This window comes from Malaclemys terrapin, chromosome 8 (genome assembly GCF_027887155.1).
Source record: "Malaclemys terrapin pileata isolate rMalTer1 chromosome 8, rMalTer1.hap1, whole genome shotgun sequence".
Lineage (NCBI taxonomy): Eukaryota > Metazoa > Chordata > Testudines > Emydidae > Malaclemys > Malaclemys terrapin.
In genome coordinates this window covers 56,573,738-56,592,060 of record NC_071512.1, presented here as the reverse complement: position 1 = coordinate 56,592,060, position 18,323 = coordinate 56,573,738, and the positions used below count along the sequence as shown (strand labels likewise).

Sequence of the window (18,323 nt, the reverse complement as noted above, 5' to 3'; positions counted from 1 at the left end):
TCCTGGTGGTAGCATCCCTTTAAGCCTTCAGAAAGAAGGGATCAGATTCACAGCTGACATACATCAGCATTGCTCGGTCGACTTTAATAGATCACAGCCAGTTTCCACCAGCAGAGGATTTGGCACAGAATTCTACAACTCTGGTAACAAGTTTCCAGTTTTCCATCATTATTGATGTTAGCTAAGAAAAGACAGTAAAGAAAAGAAAAACAAGATGAAACTATGATCTACAGACTTCCTGGTAAATAATGGTTAGAGTGAAAACTAAACATCCACTTTTTTTTTTTTCTGGCCACTCCTAGTTTTTACACTTCTAGCCCAATGGTTTCACACTCCTCTTGGTCTGTTTTCTTCTGGGGACTAGTGCAGGAATAGCGGCTAGAACAAGCATTGAAAAGCAGGGTGCAGCAGCAGCAACAGTGCAGAGCAACAGTAGCAATCCAAAGACAGCTGAAGAGCTCAACATCTACTTCTCAGGAAAATAACTGTTGGAAGGTTTGGCAGCAAAACTGACAAGCTGGAGCCTTTCCTGATGATGCACAACTTACGTGGAGAGAGAGAGAGAAAAGGCACCGAAAGGTGTTTGCTCAACTTACGTCTGTTTGCTGGGATACTTGTGGAACATTCAGGAATTAGGATTGTTGTTGTTTATTTTATGATTATTATTTTATTTTAAGAAGACCAGAATTTGCTATGGATCCACGCCAGTCCTTGTCATTGTTCAGACATCTGATCAATGTATTAGGACTGCCTCAGCCTGAGTATTAGGTTGTTATTTCCATCACTGATTGTGTTAGTAGCATTACATGGGCAAAGGCCAGATTTAAGCCACCACAACCCAGGTTGTGAGCCCACACTGATGGAAGGTCCACCTGGGAGGCAGACACAAGTAACATGCTGATCAAGCATCTGTCCTAGGCAAACCCCTTTGGTGGAACCCCCTGAAATCCCAAGTGGACATTAAAGCTGTTCTGCCCTGGGGTGAATCCACCCTCTGGCACAGCTAGCCCAGAGATTCAGGAAGAAGACCAATTGAACCCACCCAGTTTCTAGTGGGAGGAATCTGTCCCATTGTTGACAAAGGGCCTGTTCTAGTTGCTATTGAGACAATGAGAAAATTCCCATAGACTTCAACGGATGCAGTATCAAGACCAGCGTTGTGTCTGCCTGACAGCCCTGGAGCAGAAAGGGGATTTGATTTTTAAGGGGATTGCCGTAATTAGGGAAGGGCCTGATACTGTGAGCTGCTCAGTACCCTCCTCTCCCATTGACTTCAGTGGAAGTTGAGGGTGCTCAGCACTTTGCAGGATTAGTCTTGGAGATGTGTGTGCAAATGTAGGTTTTAGAGAGTCAGGGAGTAACACCTGGCCAGGCTGGCTTTGAAGCTTTGCCGCCAAGGAACTTTGCAGTAGTACAGCTTAGGTCTCCATTAGCTGCTGAAAAGGGAAGATGGGGTCATGCTGTAAGGTTTGGGGGTACTTGTACCCAGGGGTTTGGGTCAGCCCATAAGAAAGAGTGGGGCAATTTGGGAAATTCAGTTCCAAGTGCAGATGTCAAACAGCCCCAAAAATTGGGAATGAGAGGACCTGGGATTTTGGCACTGGTCAAGCTCTACTGAAAAGAGTCAGTAGGCTAGTCATTTGAAATGTCTCATGGTAATAAAGTGCTGGATCTTCACATTTCAGGGCTATTACAGAAAGACACCGGATTATGCCCTGATCAGGGAATGGAAGAGGTTGGGCTGTTTTGCTGTCCCGATGGTTCACTCCACATTCCTCGTTGACCTGAGGAAAGAGGCTTCGGACAAGCTGATGTTTTACCCCCCACACCAGGACTACACCTGGACCTTTGATGACATCATTGTCTTTGCCTTCTCAAGCCGCCAGGCAGGTATGTTGGTGAGCTCACAGGCAGGGAAGGCTACTCAGTGGAGATGTGCAGATTCCCTTCAGTTCAAAGATTAATACTTAAAGGCAGTGGGTTGAATTCTACCCTGACATACACCCCTAAAACTTAGCGGACTTCAGTAACATTTGGTCAATGTGTTTTTCTGCGGTTGTATTTCTCAGAAACCTTTTTTAAATTGGGAGTCTCCTCTCTGGACTCTTCGTTGTCACACAGCTGTGCCGGACTGTGACTAACTTTAAGGGTTTCAGAGTAACAGCCGTGTTAGTCTGTATCCGCAAAAAGAAGAACAGGAGTACTTGTGGCACCTTAGAGACTAACAAATTTATTAGAGCATAAGCTTTCGTGGACTACAGCCATCCGAAGAAGTGGGCTGTAGTCCACGAAAGCTTATGCTCTAATAAATTTGTTAGTCTCTAAGGTGCCACAAGTACTCCTGTTCTTCTTTTAACTTTAAGGGTGCTTCTGAATGGCTAAAGTCTTTTATTCTAGTGACCACTGCCTCTCCTCTTCTCCTTTATCTCCCATCCCTTTAACTTTCCTGTATGAAGCTGTATTGACAGTGTCGGAGACCTTAATCCACAGAACAAGTACGGCCATGGGCAGCAGCTGTGCAAGCCTGCCCTATGCTGCCAGTGGGCCTCAGCTCTATCTTCTCCCCTTCATGCTCCTTCTCCTCTTCTTGCCCTTTCCTCACCGCCAGTTCTTTCCCAGGCACCAAGCCTCTTCCGTCTCCTATTTCAGCTCCAATCAGCTACCAGAAATGGTACCATGTGACCTAAGTATCCTATCAGAGGTAACTAACTATGGACAATGAACAGCTCATTCATGGTTGATGGGGCAAGGGTTTCCCTGAGTAATTTCAAATCACAGATAAATCCAAGGGAGATCACAAGCTGCTTGGGGATCATGCACAACCAAAAAAAGACAAACTTCTTTTAAAAATACCAACGGACCAACCCACCTTTAATAATACCAATATGACCTACTTCACAAGGAATTTTTGACTATTAATTAGTGCTTTGAGAATGGGAAGCACACTGAGATCCTTAGGTGGATGATGCTACATAAGTACCGAGCATGATCAGTATGTTTGTCACGTGGAGATTTATAGTGCTCTGTGTGCATGAACTCGCTTAAAGTCACTAGGATTTGTACTGCTAAGCATCTGGTCACCAAATGAAAATTCACTTCCTGGGCATCACTTGTCTCCTCCCTGAGATTATGTTTGGAGGAATCCTTGAAATGGCCTTATTGCTTGACTCTCTCCTTCCTGTTAGCAGTGCTGAGTTATGTAACTGACAGAGCTTTTCTCTAATATGTCTCTAAGCTGGTGGGTATGGGAGGCTACCCCCACTGACCGGTTTTCCCTGTGTGCATCTGTAACAGGGCCACCTGGAGGGGGTGCAGTTTGCCCGAGGAACTCCAGAGGATCTGCAAACTGCATGGTGTTGCAACCTAGTGCACAGGGTTGAAGCATCGTTCAGATTTGGTCCGGCCCTCCCTTTGTCATGATGGAAGGACAGCTGGGCCAAATCTGAGTGACTGGCATTGTAACCTGTTGCACGAGGTTGTAGCATCATTCGGGTTTGGCCCAGCACCCGTCCATCATGACAAAGAGATGGCCAGGCCAAATCTGAGCAGCACTGCACCCCCCGTGTGCCAGGAGTGAGGAACTGGGTCCAGCCCCACGGGATGAGAACTGCCACTGCAGGGTGGGCGCACTTGCCAACCCTACCACCTCTGGGCCTATCATCAGGGTTTATGGAAGGGTGGGTGGCCTCAGTTTCAGATTTTGCTCCACATCCCCAAATAGCTTTGTATTGAGGCCTTACATCATGGCTCCTACAATGAAACAGAACAAGCACTTGTTTTTAAATCTCGAGGTGTCAGAACACTGGAAGTGCAGCAGCGCAGGTGGCTCTGCATTTAATCAGTGAAAATAATTAGAGTTTCTGAGCTTTTTGTTCTGCAACTCCAAATTGCACCAAATCTACCCAATTTGAGGATTCATAGGAACTTGAATCTCAGCCAAGTTTCACTGCAATGTTCTTTCCAAGTTTGTATGTAGGTTGTAACATGGCTGACTCCACACACGGTTTGTATGTCCACACACAGGATCAAATTCAGTTCTGCAAATTCCCATCAAAGTCAACTTCTAATGCCAGGGCTGAGCCTGGCCCTCAGTTCCTAGCCATGAGGGTATGCTATAAGCGGGTCTGCAACAGTTTCTGGGCTTAAACTGGAGTCTGCATAGTTCTTGTGCACTGTACATGCAACTGCCTGACTGTGTTGGTGTAACTGGATTAGCCACTTCTCCTGCCAGGGCCAGCTCCAGGCATCAGTGAAGGAAGCAGGTGCCTGGGGCGGCCAATAAAAAGGGGCGGCAGTTTGTCTGTTGCTGGGGTGGCACGTCCGGGGTGGCGGCAGCGGCAGCTCAATCGGCCTGCTTTGGTCTTCGGCGGCGGGTCCTTCACTCCCTGTCTTCCACTTCGGTGGCACTTCAGCAGCAACTCAATCGCGTTTTTCTTTTCTTTTCTTTTTTTTTCGCCGCTTGGGGCAGCAAAAAAGCTGGGGCCGGCCCTGTCTCCAGCCTATCAGGCCTTTGTATGAGAGGACATCCCAAAGCACAGGGGCTCCTGTAAAACACACATTAGCACGTGAGCGAATATGTGGACATATGCACAGATTTTCCCACAATATACCTGAAACAAGCCTGGTGTGTGGTGGCGAGGCTAGTCCAAAAGAGACGCAGTTGTGCTAGGAAAAATGCCTGCCCTGTGGATGTGCTGAATGTTAGTAGTTGTGCCCATATCAGATGAGCATGTCGGAGCCTGGGTATACTTAAAGGTGACACGGAAAGGGGAAAAACGAGGGTTGTGCAAGTGTGTGCTCGCTCTCTTTAGATTAATCCAATATTTTCTAATTATTTAGTTTTAGAAATATCAAACTCTTAAATCTGATCCTCCTTGTTTTTGCTGGAGAACTCCCTAAGGAGTTTCCCTAGCCCTTATTTGAAGGAACAGGGTGCTGACATTTTATCAAAGAGCGTTATTCTCCCAAGTGTTCAAGATAACATAAACCACCAACCTTCACACCCTCACCCCCAACTCCCAAATTTTTTTAAATCATCTGAATAATTTCCTATCTCGGTCAGTTTCACTCATGCCATAAGCCTGCCACTTCTCCAGTCATCCATAGGGTCTTGAAGATAGTCAAGACCCTGAATTTCTAATGTAAAACTCCTGTGGGAAAAGTTCTTTAACAGGCCCTATTTAGGCCTTTTTTCTGCTTCATAACGAAGTAAAACAGAGCAGCCTCTCAGTTCTTTTTGTGTTTCACATCCCCCTTAACCCATTTCTAATTGTAATGTGGATGAGCCCCGGGATCCTCACAGTGGAACCAGTTTCAAAGCAACATAGGGCAGCTTACAATGTAATTTTGAATCCATGTGCAACTCAGAGGTTTCTGCAAGATTTCACTTCCTCTTTTTTCCTGCTGCGGGGGCCTACACTACTTGACTACAAAAAAAGAACAGGAGTACTTGTGGCACCTTAGAGACTAACAAATTTATTAGAGCATAAGCTTTCGTCCACGGAAAAGTCTTTTTGCGGATACAGACTAACACGGCTGCTACTCTGATACTTGACTACAGATGATGTGATAAAGGCAAGAGAGCTCTGAAGTGCTTCCCAGAACTTTGTTGCTTCCCTCTTCTCCCCTCTGTGACAATGGTTTACTGGCTTCTCTTGATTGCAGGACCATAGACAATCTGATAATGCCCCCGTGCAGTGAGCTCTAGCTAAAGAACAAAGCATAGTGGATAAGATGCTCAGCTGGGTACACTCATGTTGAGCCATTGACTGCAATGGAGCTAGGTCAAATTACACCACCTGAAGATCTGGCTGCATGGGAATTTCAGGACCCTAAAGATTGGGGATGTAACAATTCACTTCAGAGGCTTTGTGAATGGAGAGATTAGTGGGGAGGAGACATACACCTCCAGCAACAGCCTTCAGGAGACACTGTGAGAAGGGAACTGAGAGGCCCTTCGTGGGCTCAATGGGCTTCTTGGAAAAGAAGAGGTTGGCCAGGAAGAAACTCACTTCCCTCCTAGCACTGAGGAGGCTCTAATCACAGCCACTCAGCAGGAATGTTCATTACCTTTTGAAAGGACAGTCTCCTACTCAGCATGACTGTCAGCTTAATGATGTGGAGTCAAGTTTCATTACTCTTCAAGAGCTGTGCTGGGAAAGCTGTGTCTGGCATAGAAGGTCCTGGCGGTTAGAGCAAGGAGAACAGCATGTTTTAGCATAGGGGCTGGGATTGTCCAGTTAGCGTTTTGAATGCGCAGGTCAGATGAATGGGCATGTTCCTGTCTTGAGACACTCATAGCATAGCAGAAAGGGAGTTCCATGTATAGCTTCCATTGATGTTAATGAAATCTGCTCTGTTAAATAACTGGAGGAGTGTTGTCTAGTGGTTTGAGCTGAACTGTGGGCATCTGGACTCCTGATTTCTTTCCCTGGCTCTGCCCCAGACTAGCTGTATGATTTGGCAGGGGTGGGAGGTGGAGCTTGGGGGGCGGACACAAAGTCACCAACTCTCCATGTTCAGTTTCCCTTTCCGCAAATGTCTACAATAGTGACACCCAGGTCACAAGGCTCTTATGAGACTTCATTCACTAGCCCTTGTAAAGTGCCCTGAGAGCCTCCTATGAAATGCTGTATACAAGCATGAAATAGCCTACTACTGCTGTCACTAAAGATGACAATAATGAATCCCTTCTGAGTGGAGAATATACAGTACCTTTAACAGCAGAGTAGTGCTACCCCAGAGAGGACTCTTTATTTAATGATTGGTGACAATCATAAGTAGCAAAACTATGCAAGGCAGAGTCTGGATTAAAGGAGCTCTTTGGAAACGTTGGTTTGTTTTGTTTGTTTGTTTTTGAATAGCTGCCTGTATTTTTCTTAGCTACTAGTGTGTTGAAAAGGGGGGGGGGGGCTTGGGCCCGACAGGGGATAAGATATTAATGAATCCCTTGTTCACTGTTACAGCATTGAACAGTGAAGTGTCATCAGGGGTTTTGTGTCAAATTATTGCTGGCAACTCCCGTTGTAATTGTCACAGTTCCAGGCTAACAGTGCCTGTATTCCCCCCTGTGGTCCACTCCAGGAGTGCCCAGTCAGTCTTCAGTTCTCCAGCTGTTACCTATCACTGGGTAGGGACCCTTGTCCCACTCCCTTCTGACTGGTGGGTTTTAAACCGGCACAGCTCCCTGCCTTACACTGGGATATGCCCAGCAAGCTAGTCTGCCTAACAGGCAGCACCTGTGCATTGCTCTCTCTCTGAGGGTTCTGAACAGTGTATTGCCAGCAGTTACAAGTACCCTCACAGCTCTTTCTAAGCATGCACCATTAGTTTGACGGCAACAGCATTACAGAGAGAACATATGAAAACCCATAGAAGTTCCTATACGCATGCTAAAAGTGTAGACTCAGCCTGAGTCATCCTAATCACTCCTCCACTGTTTTAGTTCCTGGAGGATCTGGGGTAACCCTCCCCTAGGGCGTAGTCAGTAGAACACAGTCATATGTACAATCCCTGGCCCACAGTGATGCAGCAAACTTAATATAATATGTTCTCCCCAGTTGCAGTATCTGTCACAGTAACAACCATTATTAATTATTATTATTTATTTAGTATTATATTTTACTTATTTATTTGTATTACCATAGCATCTAGGTGCATCAGTCACAGATTAGGACCCCCATTGTGCTAGGCACTGTACAAGCACAGAACAAAAAGATGGTCCCTGCCCCCAGGAGGTTACAATCTAAGTACAGGCCAAGAGACAACAGATGGATACAGGCAGACAGGGGAGTACAAGGAAACAATGAGACAGCATTGGTCAGAATGACAGGCAGGGCTCCCAGCACACCAGCAGCTTAGCTGTCGTCAAGCGTTTTGTAGGCACCATAGCAAAGGAAGGTTATGAGGAGGGATTTGCAGGTGGATAATGAGGTAAGTTTGCTGATTTTCATGTAGAAATGCCTGCCAAGCATGTGGGGCAGCACAGAAGAAAGCACAAAGGTGCTCGTTTGAACATTTATGACCTTTCATTAAAGGTATAGCAAAAGAAGGAAAAGCAGTGAAAGCATCTGAAATGTAAAATATTAAGTGAGGCTTTGTTCTTAACGGTATCCCTTTTCCCTTCCCTTCAGCTGTATGGGGCTTTTAAGCGACAAACCCCTGTTTGACAGTCTTTTAGATGGTATTAAAGATGGTATGAACTTCGTTTGGAGAGGAGGAGGGAAGAAGTTAGTTGAGATGGCCTGGAGCTGTTGTTATTGTTGGAGTCCTATTCTGTTTTTTTTCAGGGCATGTCTACACTAGTGAGCTTACAGCGCCACAGCTGTACTGATGCAACTGTGCTGTGAGATCGCTTGTGTAGCCACTCTGTGCCGGCGGGCGAGAACTCTTCTATTGACTAGGGTTACCATACGTCCTCTTTTTCCCGGACATGTCCGGCTTTTCGGCACTCAAACCCCCGTCCGGGGGGATTGCCAAAAAGCCGAACATGTCCGGGAAAATGGCGGCTCTGCTCCTCCCCTGACTCTTCAGCTCTGTTTAAGAGCCGAGCTGCCCGAGCGCTATGGGCTTCAGGCAGCCCCCTTGCCTCCGGACCCCAGCCGCCGGCTGGGCACTTCCCCTCCCAGGCTCCAGCGGCGCAGGGTCCGGAGGCATGGGGGCTGCCCGAAGCCGGTAGCACTCGGGCAGCTCGGCTCTTAAACAGAGCCGAAGAGTCAGGGGAGGAGCAGAGCCTCCAGCCGCAGCGGCTCTGCTCCTCCCCGACTCTTCGGAGCCGAGTTCTACGGGCTTTGGGCAGCCCCCATACCTCCGGACCCTGCTCCGCTGGAGCCCGGGAGGGAAAGTGCCCGGCTGGGGGCGCAGGGTCCGGAGGCATGGGGGCTGCCCGAAGCCCGAGCGCTGCCGGCTTCACGGTTTGCCGGGCAGCCTCCAGACCCTGCGCCCCCAGCTGGGCGCTTCCCCTCCCGGGCTCCAGCTGCGCTGGGGAAGCGCCGGCCAGGGGCGCAGGGTCTGGGGGCTGCCCGGCAAACCGTGAAGCCAGTAGCGCTCAGGCAGCCCTTTCCGCGTGGCTGGGCATGGGAGGGAGGAGTAGGAGGGAAGAGGGGGCGGAGTTGGGACGGGGAAGGGGCGGAGTTGGGGCGGGCTGGAGGTGGGAAATGGGCGGGGCCAGGACCCCGTGGAGGGTCCTCTTTTTTTATTTATTAGGTATGGTAACCCTACTATTGACGTAATAAAACCACCTCCAACAAGAGGCAGTAGCTGCCTCTCTGGTCACAGGCTCATTGCAGTGTTGCACCAGATGGAGTTCTCTTGGCTGGCTGAGCCAGACGCTTTAGTGTGAAGAAAAAAGGAGAGAGAGAGGCAAGAGGCGAAATAAGCTGGGGAAGGAAAAGAACAGATGAGGCAAGGGAATCAGGATGCCGAAGGCCCAGTGGTGTCTGGTGGATCACTGGGTTCCAGGATACTGTGGGGGGCGGAGAGGAGCATGGCAGCCATAATGGTAAAGCTCATTCCATCCAGTCCATGTATCCCCCCTTCCTCCCACTGAGTGACCCCTCCAGGTAAGCAATGTCCAAGAGGGTTTGACAGCCTCATCTCAATAGCATTAACCAATCAGAACACAGTGTGGTGATTTTTAATTATTAAAATTTTCTTCTAGAACTTTTCAGTGCATTGTCAGGCTGCCCTGTGACTTCCCCAGCAGCTTGGCAGATCCCATAGCACGGCTCTTTTACTTAAACAATCCAGTTTGTACCAGTCTATTTGTCTCCATTTGTTACCTTGGACAACTTGTATGTTGTTCTTCCAGGATGTGCAGAAAACATTAGCAGCTTGGGTTAGGCTCCTCACCTGGGGTGATAATTCTGGTTACTTCACTAGAGTCACCATGAGGATGACTTCTGCACAGGCCAAGCATAACATCAGCCATCTCTGATCAGACCATTGTTTTGCAGCAACCATTATCTGAAGCTCTAGAGGGCAAATTCCACCCCTTCTCAATGCTCCTGGGGCTTGATCCCATCAAAGTCAATGGGACGTCTCATATGCTTAAAGTAAAGCATGAGTTAAGTGCTTTGCTGAATGGGCCTGTAAGCTGAAGTGAGCCAACCAGTCCAGGAACAAAATCTCTTTTACCAGGTGACCTTTCCTTCCTGATACTTTATTGTCGAGGTGTGATGTGTTCAACAGCATTATGTGCAGCCCCAAGCACAGCATGGCTTCTGGGCTACTGCATTGCTAATAATAATAATCGATCTGCATGTACTGTATGTGTTTCTCGTATTGTCTCAGTGGCAGTAGTTGTTTTTATCCCACATAACATGAATTGGAGGCATATTTCCCCACAAAGTGCTACCATTTCAAGGTAGATAAGAACTTTATCCTTTGTTAAGAGAGATTGTTTGGAACAACAGAGAGCTGCAGAGTTGAAAGCCTGTTCAACAATGGAGGGTAAGGAGTGATGATCAGTGAGCCAGATAAGATTGGTTGATTAGATCAGTGTCAAACCCATTAATGTCAGTAGGTAGTATTTTTTTACTCTTCCATTTGCCTTAATGATTCCTGACAGCGGAATGTGGTTTGGCAAGGAATCCAGTCACTATTTACTTGTGGAGAGGAGTTTATAATGGCAGAAACATAACAGTCACGAAAGCAGACCATTCTACTTGACTAAAAATCCTAGGGATTATGGCTAGCCACTAATTATCTAAAACATCGACACACCAGGTTGTAGCTGCTTTTAATTTATTTTTCAGTTGTGAGCTTGTTTTTTAAAAATAAATATATCAAGTTTCAATTTTTCCATTGTTGTGAGTGTCTGGATTTCAACAGCCTTCAGACAACAGGTAATTGACAAAGGGCACAATTCAAAGCCCACTGAAAGCAATGGGACTTTTACATCAGCTTTACTGCCTTTTGGATCAAGCCCTACCTTTCTAAAGCAAGGTCTTTGTTTTGATTCACAGAGATATATTCACAGCTTTTTGCCTAATGAGTTACTAATGACACAGGGCCATATCCTAGTCCCATTGAAGTCTCTAACAAACTCCCATATCCAGCGGAACCAGGCTTTTGCTCATAGTGAATTGCTAGGGAATCTAAAGTGAATGAAATCAGCAATGTATTTTTTCCCCCCTGACTTTGAGATCTAATATGAGGTTGGAGCTTGGTGCATTCTCCCCAACCCCCCAATTTGAGATCCTTATCAGAGGATAAGGAAACCTGTGAGCAGGACAAAGATGTGCAATATTTTATTGTCTTTTGTTATTAAAAAGCATCTTAGTATTTTCCACTTGCTTGTTTCTCTCATATAGAATACTCTTTGGGCTCTTCCTTTTCCCTCCATCGTTCGGCAGGTTCTTGGCTATGGTAAGAAGTGGAACCTTGATAATAATATGCTTAGCACTTCTGTGGCATTTTTCATCCATAGCTCTCAAAGTGCGTTACAAACACTGATAAATATCATCATCTCAGTTTTACAGATGAGAGAAACCTAAGCTCAAAGAGACTAATAGCAAAGTGCAAAATGTCACAAAGCAAGTCATTTGCTGAGTCAGGAATGGAATTCAAGTCTGTACCCTGTCGGTGCTGCTTTACAGCTTAATACACCTCTACCCCGATATAACACGACCCGATATAACACGAATTCGGATATAACACAGTAAAGCAGCGCTCGGGGGGGGGGGGGGGGGGGGCTGCACGCTCCGGCGGATCAAAGCAAGTTCAATATAACGTGGTTTCACCTATAACGCAGTAAGATTTTTTGGCTCCTGAGGACAGCGTGATATCGGGGTAGAGGTGTAATGCCTGGCTGGACCCATTTCTGTCCTTGGCTGACCACATGCTTCTCCCACTGAAGTCAATGGGTCAAATTCTGCTCTTGTTTACACTGTGTACATTTGGAGTAAGTCAGTAGAGTTGCTCTGGATTTACACCAGTATAACAAAGTAGAATTTGGCCAAGCCAGGGCAGAGTGTGATCCTTGCCTCTACGGGGAGACTTTGGTTGAGCTGTGTATTTTTCCATGCTTGTCTTTGCCAATGGATCTGTGCAGTTTCCCAAGGGCAGGGCAGAGGGGAGGATGGATTCAAGCTCACCAGCTATACATATTGGATGCTCAGAATTACTGTTTTTTTTTTTTCATACCAAGCTGCTTTATCTCAGGGAAGAAATCGTAACCGTGCAGACTGATAACAACAGAGCCTTTGTGCTCTGTCAACGGGGAGTGCTGCTCTGTCGGTAGTTGGTGGAAATGCCTGCAGACCAGCAGGGCATGCAGATGCCTGCAGCTGGAAGCACTTCTGATACTTGGACATTCCCCTGCTTCTTGGGCCATTTTCCCCCCTCGCTCCCCCCAGGCTTGGACGCTATTACTAAACTCTCGGACTCTCCCTGAGAGGCTTGAGACCTGCAATATGGGATCCTCTTACTTTGCTGGCGCCTTGCAATCTGAAAGTATCTTCCTGTATGTTTAGACATTGGGGCCCCATCCTGCTGCCTTTGTTCACATCAGTCCCTTTGACTGTGAGTAAAGGCAGCAGGATCATGCTCGGGTTTTGGAACCAAGGGCTCACAGAAGAGAATGGAAGATATTTTGTGAAATTTAAAATGTGTTTTTAGAAGAGATGCCAGTGCCAAGTGTGGGCTGCAGCATCCCCACTGATACCTCCCACCATCACTCCCTAATGTATTTTACCTCCATTCTAACCAAGGACTTTTTATTTAGTATAGTCCATTGGAAATGTAACTGTTTGAGACTTCAGCTCTGCTCTTTTATCCTGATCCAAAGCTAATGGAGTGACTCCCATTCGACTTTGGTGGGCATTGAATCCAGTTCCCACACTGAAGTGGGAGCACTAAGCAAGCGGTTCACTTGGTGTTTTGGGGAGCAGAGAGCTCTTTGCCTCACCACCTCTGATCTGTTTGGGGGTGGCATAGACCGGTTTTGGTAGGAGTCACCGCTGTCCATTGCTGTAGGGCTGGTCTCTACAGTGTGTGGGGTGCTGAGAGTGAAATGAGGGGTGTGAAAGTGAGCAAGATCACTCCTCTGGGGAGATGGGCTCCCCCAGGAGAGAACAACAGGCTGGCAACTTAAAATACCATGAAATCTCTTCTTATGGGATGTGGAGAAATCGGTTGCCTAGAAGTTGGTCATTAGCTGAAGATCAAACAGAATTATACTAGAAACTGCACTGATGATTTTTAAGTGGTTGCTTAAGAGAGGGGACCCGTTGGGGCTGGGGTCCATAGCGTGGGTTTCACTATAGCCAAATAACCTCCCTTTTCTCCACTTGAAACGCTGAGAAGCAGCCTGGTAAATTACCTGATTCTGTTCCCATTTTCTCTTTATTCCCAGGCATTCAAATGTACATCTGCAACAGAGAACGCTATGGCTTCCTCCCGGTGCCACTGAAATTGCACCAGACACTACAGGAAGACGTGGAGAACTTCATTCACGTGACAATCGAGGCAATGAGTAAGTCAGAGCCTGCCCCATCTCTGCAGAACCATCCCTGGGATGCCGAATACTTTCTTGTTGAATGATGGCCCTTTGCCACCTGTCTCAGTGTTGCTTCTGTGCTTGACCTGCAGAGCGACAAGGTGGGGGAGTTAATATCTTTTACTGGACCAACTTCTGCTGGTGTGAGAGACAAGCTTTTGAGCTAATCAGAGCTCTTCCTCAGGTCTGGGAAATGTACTCTGAGCATCACAGCTAAAGACAAGATCAAACGGATAGTTTAGCATCAGTAGTTAGCATCTATTCTAAGGGACCATTCAAGGTGAAGTGAAATGCATCAGGTAAAACTTTCACTGGGGTTCTGTAAAAGTGTTGTTGGAAGTGTGGGGGAGAGTTTGCTCACTAGATGCCCAGCTGTGTTCTCAGGGGAGTTGAAGGGAAGAGTTCCTATGCTAAGAAGGTCCTTAAAGACTGGATTAAAATCATGGCTGAGATGTTCAAAGCCACCTAAAGGGATCTGGGCATTAAAAATTAATAGGAGCTGGGCTTCCAAATCCCTCCTTTATCATCCCCATGTGCTGGCTGTGTTCCTAGTGGTGTCGCGGTCGGTTAATAGGAGTGTGGCTCCCTCCCAGCTCCTGCTGGATCCCCCCAGTTTGCACCAGTCACAGGGAGAATCTTGGTGCTGGAACTAGAAGTGAGCACTGCCAGGGCTTGTGCAAAATCTCCTTGTTTATCCATCGGAGTATTTAACACAATATTACACAATAACAAATAAAGGAAGCCAACCTGCCAGCGAAATACCAGACAGATGATTAGATTAGATACAATAGTCAGTCTCCTCCCAGCCAGAGGAGCAACGATCCGGATTGGCTGCTGAGCAGCTCAGGCAGGACTCAAATCAATAGCATGAAGGTGCTTGCTGGAGCTGTGCTGCCCCGGAGGTCAGTGCATAGGTTTGGTGGGGCAACCAATTGTGCAAGGTCATGGATCTAGTGGCATGGAACTTCCATGTGGATCCCATAAGTCTATGGTGTTTAAGACACCTTGCTCCCTGCCCACTTCACATCATCTTACCCCCGCCTCCTGTTGAAGGGCACGATTTCCTTAAAACTCCGTGGGGTTGTCTTCAGGGAGTTCTCAACCCCCTCTGCCCCAGTCCTGAAGGTTGGTCAGCAATGGGGAGGGGCAGTGTGGCCCCAAAATCATTATTAGAGCTGCGGGTTTTACTGGTTTTTTGACCTATAATTCCCTCACCACCTCCTCCCCCTGATAAGACCCCACAGCAACAGGAAAGCTCCACCAGCAGCAATCCCCCCACCAGACCGTTATTTAAATTTCGCCAGAGCTGAAACGTGGGCTCCTCTCTCATCCCAGCCGGAAAGACGTGCTCCAGCATGTGCATTGATACACTGTTCTCTTGGGTGTTTGCAGTCCCGTGGTGTCTGGCTTTCTGCCTTGCGGGGCGCTCCTCTGGCACATGATGCTGATTAGGCTGTAGCATCGCACTCCACATCTAGGTGCCTCTCTGTTCCAGGGGAAACAGTGAAAAGTGATGACAGTGAATTTGACTGGGTTTCTTTGCCCCTATGCAGTTCAGTAACCAGCCACTGTGGATGTTTCTATTCTCTCTTTCAGTTGATCATCCTCCATTTGAGCCCTCGCAATACATCTCCATTCCCCCAAAACACCCAGACAAGATGGGATTTGATGAGGTAGGTGTGATGGCTTGTTATCTCCAGGGTGCATTCTGGGAGCTGTTGGAACCACTGTGCCCCCTAACAATTCAGCTGAGTTGGCCTCTCTCACACTGCTCTGCTGGTGACTCAGCCAGCCTCTCCGGGCCCGGTTATCACCCAACATGACAACAGGTGGCGCCACACATCCAACTGAGTTACCTGAGTGCTTTACCTAAGCCACTCATGGACAAACAGGAGGCCCCCAGACAACTTCCCAGATCCCCAGCCTTGCACCCCTACTGGAGTATAAACCCAGAATTATATAGTCTTGCACAGCACAGGGGTCTGTATGATGCAAGCTTATTAATTAATTCGCTCCTGCCTGGATGTGGGGAAGATATGCAGCAGCCTTTGTTTACAGAGCTAGGATTCCCAAACACTTCACTCAAAAAACTCACTGGTTAAGATAAAACATAAAACAAGTTTATTAACTACAGGAAGATAGATTTTAAGTGATTATAAGTGATAGCAAACAGATCAAAGCAGATTACCCGGCAAATAAATAAAAACGCAAACTGAGACTAATATACTAGATAGATAGGATTTGAATTAGCAGTATCTCACCCTGACTGATGTTACAAGCAGGCTTACAGATTCTTGAGGCACAAGCTGCATCTGCTTTGCAGCGTGGGTCCCCTTTCCCCATTCCAGAGGTTCTTTCAGGTGTTGAGTTGTGGGGGAGTGAAGACAAATCATGATGTCTCTCCTCACCTTATATAGTTTCTCCATATGGCGGGAACCCTTTGTTCCAAGCTAAGTTCACAGCCCAGTTTGTGGGAAAATACAAGTACCGAAATGGAGTTCAGTGTCATGTGATCTGGTCACATGCCCTTGAGTCATAGCAACCATTACTCATAGGCTGGCTGAAACGCCCCCAGATGAGGACAAACCTTTTCCATGGTCCATTGTCTTTGCTGATTAGCACTGTCTAGCTTCTTCATTGTTTTACCTGAAAGGCTAGCTGTGGGTGTTCCCAACTTCACATCTTTTAGTAACACAGACACAGTAAAACTTCATAACTTCACATACAATGATAGCACATACAATCAAATGAGATATTAATGTTTGGCAGAGTAAGACTTTTAGAATAATACCTCACAAGCCATACTTTGTACAAAATATATCATAATTATATGACAGTGGTGAATATGGGTATACCATGATATAGTCCCTGTATGTACCTTTATTTTGTTGTGTGGACATGTGCATCATATAGGGAGCCTGGTCACTCCCACTACAGATAAGGCTGCAAATCAGTTTTCATTTCTGTCCTGTCTTCACATGTTCATCATAACTTTCCAAAACATTGGTATGTTGGGTTGAAATTTTCCATGGGATGGATCGTGGTGTCTTTATTTGATTAAAACTCCCCCTGAGCCAATGGAGATCCTTTTGAGGTGTCCACATGCGAATTTTGATGCCTGATTTCATAAGAGCTGAGCAGCTGCACTTGACATCAGTGGGAGCTGTGGGTGCTCAGCATCCCTGGACTTCAAGCCTTGAGGTGCCAGACCTCAGATGTCCCAAGTTTGAAAAGCTTGGCTGGATCCAACGTCCAGGGATACCAGTGGGAGTCTTTCCAATGACTTAAATAGTCATTGAATCAGGCCAGCAGTGATTTGACTTCACTTCCTGCAACCATTAGGCTCTACTTTTCTATAGGTTAGGGTTCCTAAGGATAGGTCTCTCCACTCTAGGGTTAGGGTTCCTATTGGTAGGCCACTTGGAATTAGGGATACGGTACCTATAGGTAGAGCGCCCAGCCCTGGGGTTAGGGTTCCTATGGGTAGGGCTCCCCATCCTATGATTAGGGTTCCTATGAGTAGGCCCCTTGGAGCTGGGGATAGGGTTCCTATGGGTAGTTCACTTGGAGTCAGGGTTAGGGTTTCTGTGGGTAGGGCTCCCCACGCTAGTGTTAGTGTTCCTAGGAGGAGGACACTTGGAGCTAGGTTTATGGTTCCTAGGAGTACGGTACTTGGAGGTAGGTTTAGGGTTGCTAGGGGTAGGGTACTTGGAGCTAGGGTTAAGGTTTCTATGGGTAGGATTTCCCACTTTCCGGTTAGGGTTTCTGTGGGTAGGATACTTGGAAGAAATGTTAGGGTTGTTATGGATGAGTGCTCCCTGTCCTAGGGTTAGGGTTCCTATTGGAAGGATTCTTGGAGCTAGGGTTAGGGTTCCTATGGATAGGGTACTTGGAGCTTGGGTTAGGTTTCATATGGGTAGGGCGTCCTGCCCTACAGTTAGGGTTCCTATGGATAGGGTACTTGGAGATAGCTTCATTATTCCTGAACAACTTTAGCACATATGGTTTTTTTTAAATTTCTCCTGCTTTCTGTTAAGAAGCAGGGACATTGTTTTGATGACCTCGCAAAGCTGTTAGAGATGATGACTGAAGAGAGTCAGGTGTTTAAACTGTAAATACACAGCACTTTGCATAACTTGGGTTATGACGGGGTCTGTATGTATTCATTGAATATTCTATATTGTTGGTCCTAATCTTTTCCTGTTTGGGAGCCACATTTCCACTGCGGCCTTTTTGTTTTGATTTTACTCAAGACAGTTGGGAACATGTTTGAAGCAGAACCCAGGAAGTTTGGTGCATAAATCATCCCTCTAGAAACTCCTGTCCCTGTAGTGCTAAAGCTGGCTAGCCGCAGTCAGAGGCAAAGTACCAACAGAAAGAGACCGGGGAGGAAGAATTCCAGAGAGAGACTGTGCTGTGAATAAACTGGGTTTACATTTTGTGTAGAGCCAAAAAACCTGCATAGGACCGTGTAGTGCCTGCATGTGTAGCTGCCAGAGACAGTACTATAATCACTGAAGAAGCTACTAAAATTGGAGGAGCCTTGTTTTTTGTCTTTAAGATGTTTTGTTTTCTTGGCTTGGTCTGGAGTTTCTATTTATATGGCTTGTGTCATGAAGTGCGGATTCTGTGTGACTGTGTTTGTTTGGTCATCTATGTTTGGAGTCCTGTGTGTGTGTTTCTGGGCTGTTTCTTGCGGCTGCACTTAAATTGCCTGATATTTTATTAGTATTACTGCCTTTGCACCGAGCTGGGACTCAGTCTGGTTTTTATTTGGCCAAGGTTTGTTCCTCAGGCTGCAGGGCTGAACATATTCTTGCCTGTC

The 18,323-nt window shown here is 46.8% G+C and overlaps 1 protein-coding gene across 2 annotated transcripts in view; it reads left to right on the top strand.

Annotated features, from left to right (window-relative positions):
- Positions 1-18,323, top strand: part of COLGALT2 (collagen beta(1-O)galactosyltransferase 2) — a 98,625-nt gene that overhangs the window by 70,973 nt on the left and 9,329 nt on the right. For both annotated transcript variants that reach the window (XM_054036400.1, XM_054036401.1), the window contains exons 5-7: positions 1,686-1,890; positions 13,355-13,474; positions 15,095-15,171. In XM_054036400.1, the coding sequence (XP_053892375.1) occupies positions 1,686-1,890; positions 13,355-13,474; positions 15,095-15,171 (402 nt within the window). The remainder of the gene's footprint in view (positions 1-1,685; positions 1,891-13,354; positions 13,475-15,094; positions 15,172-18,323) is intronic.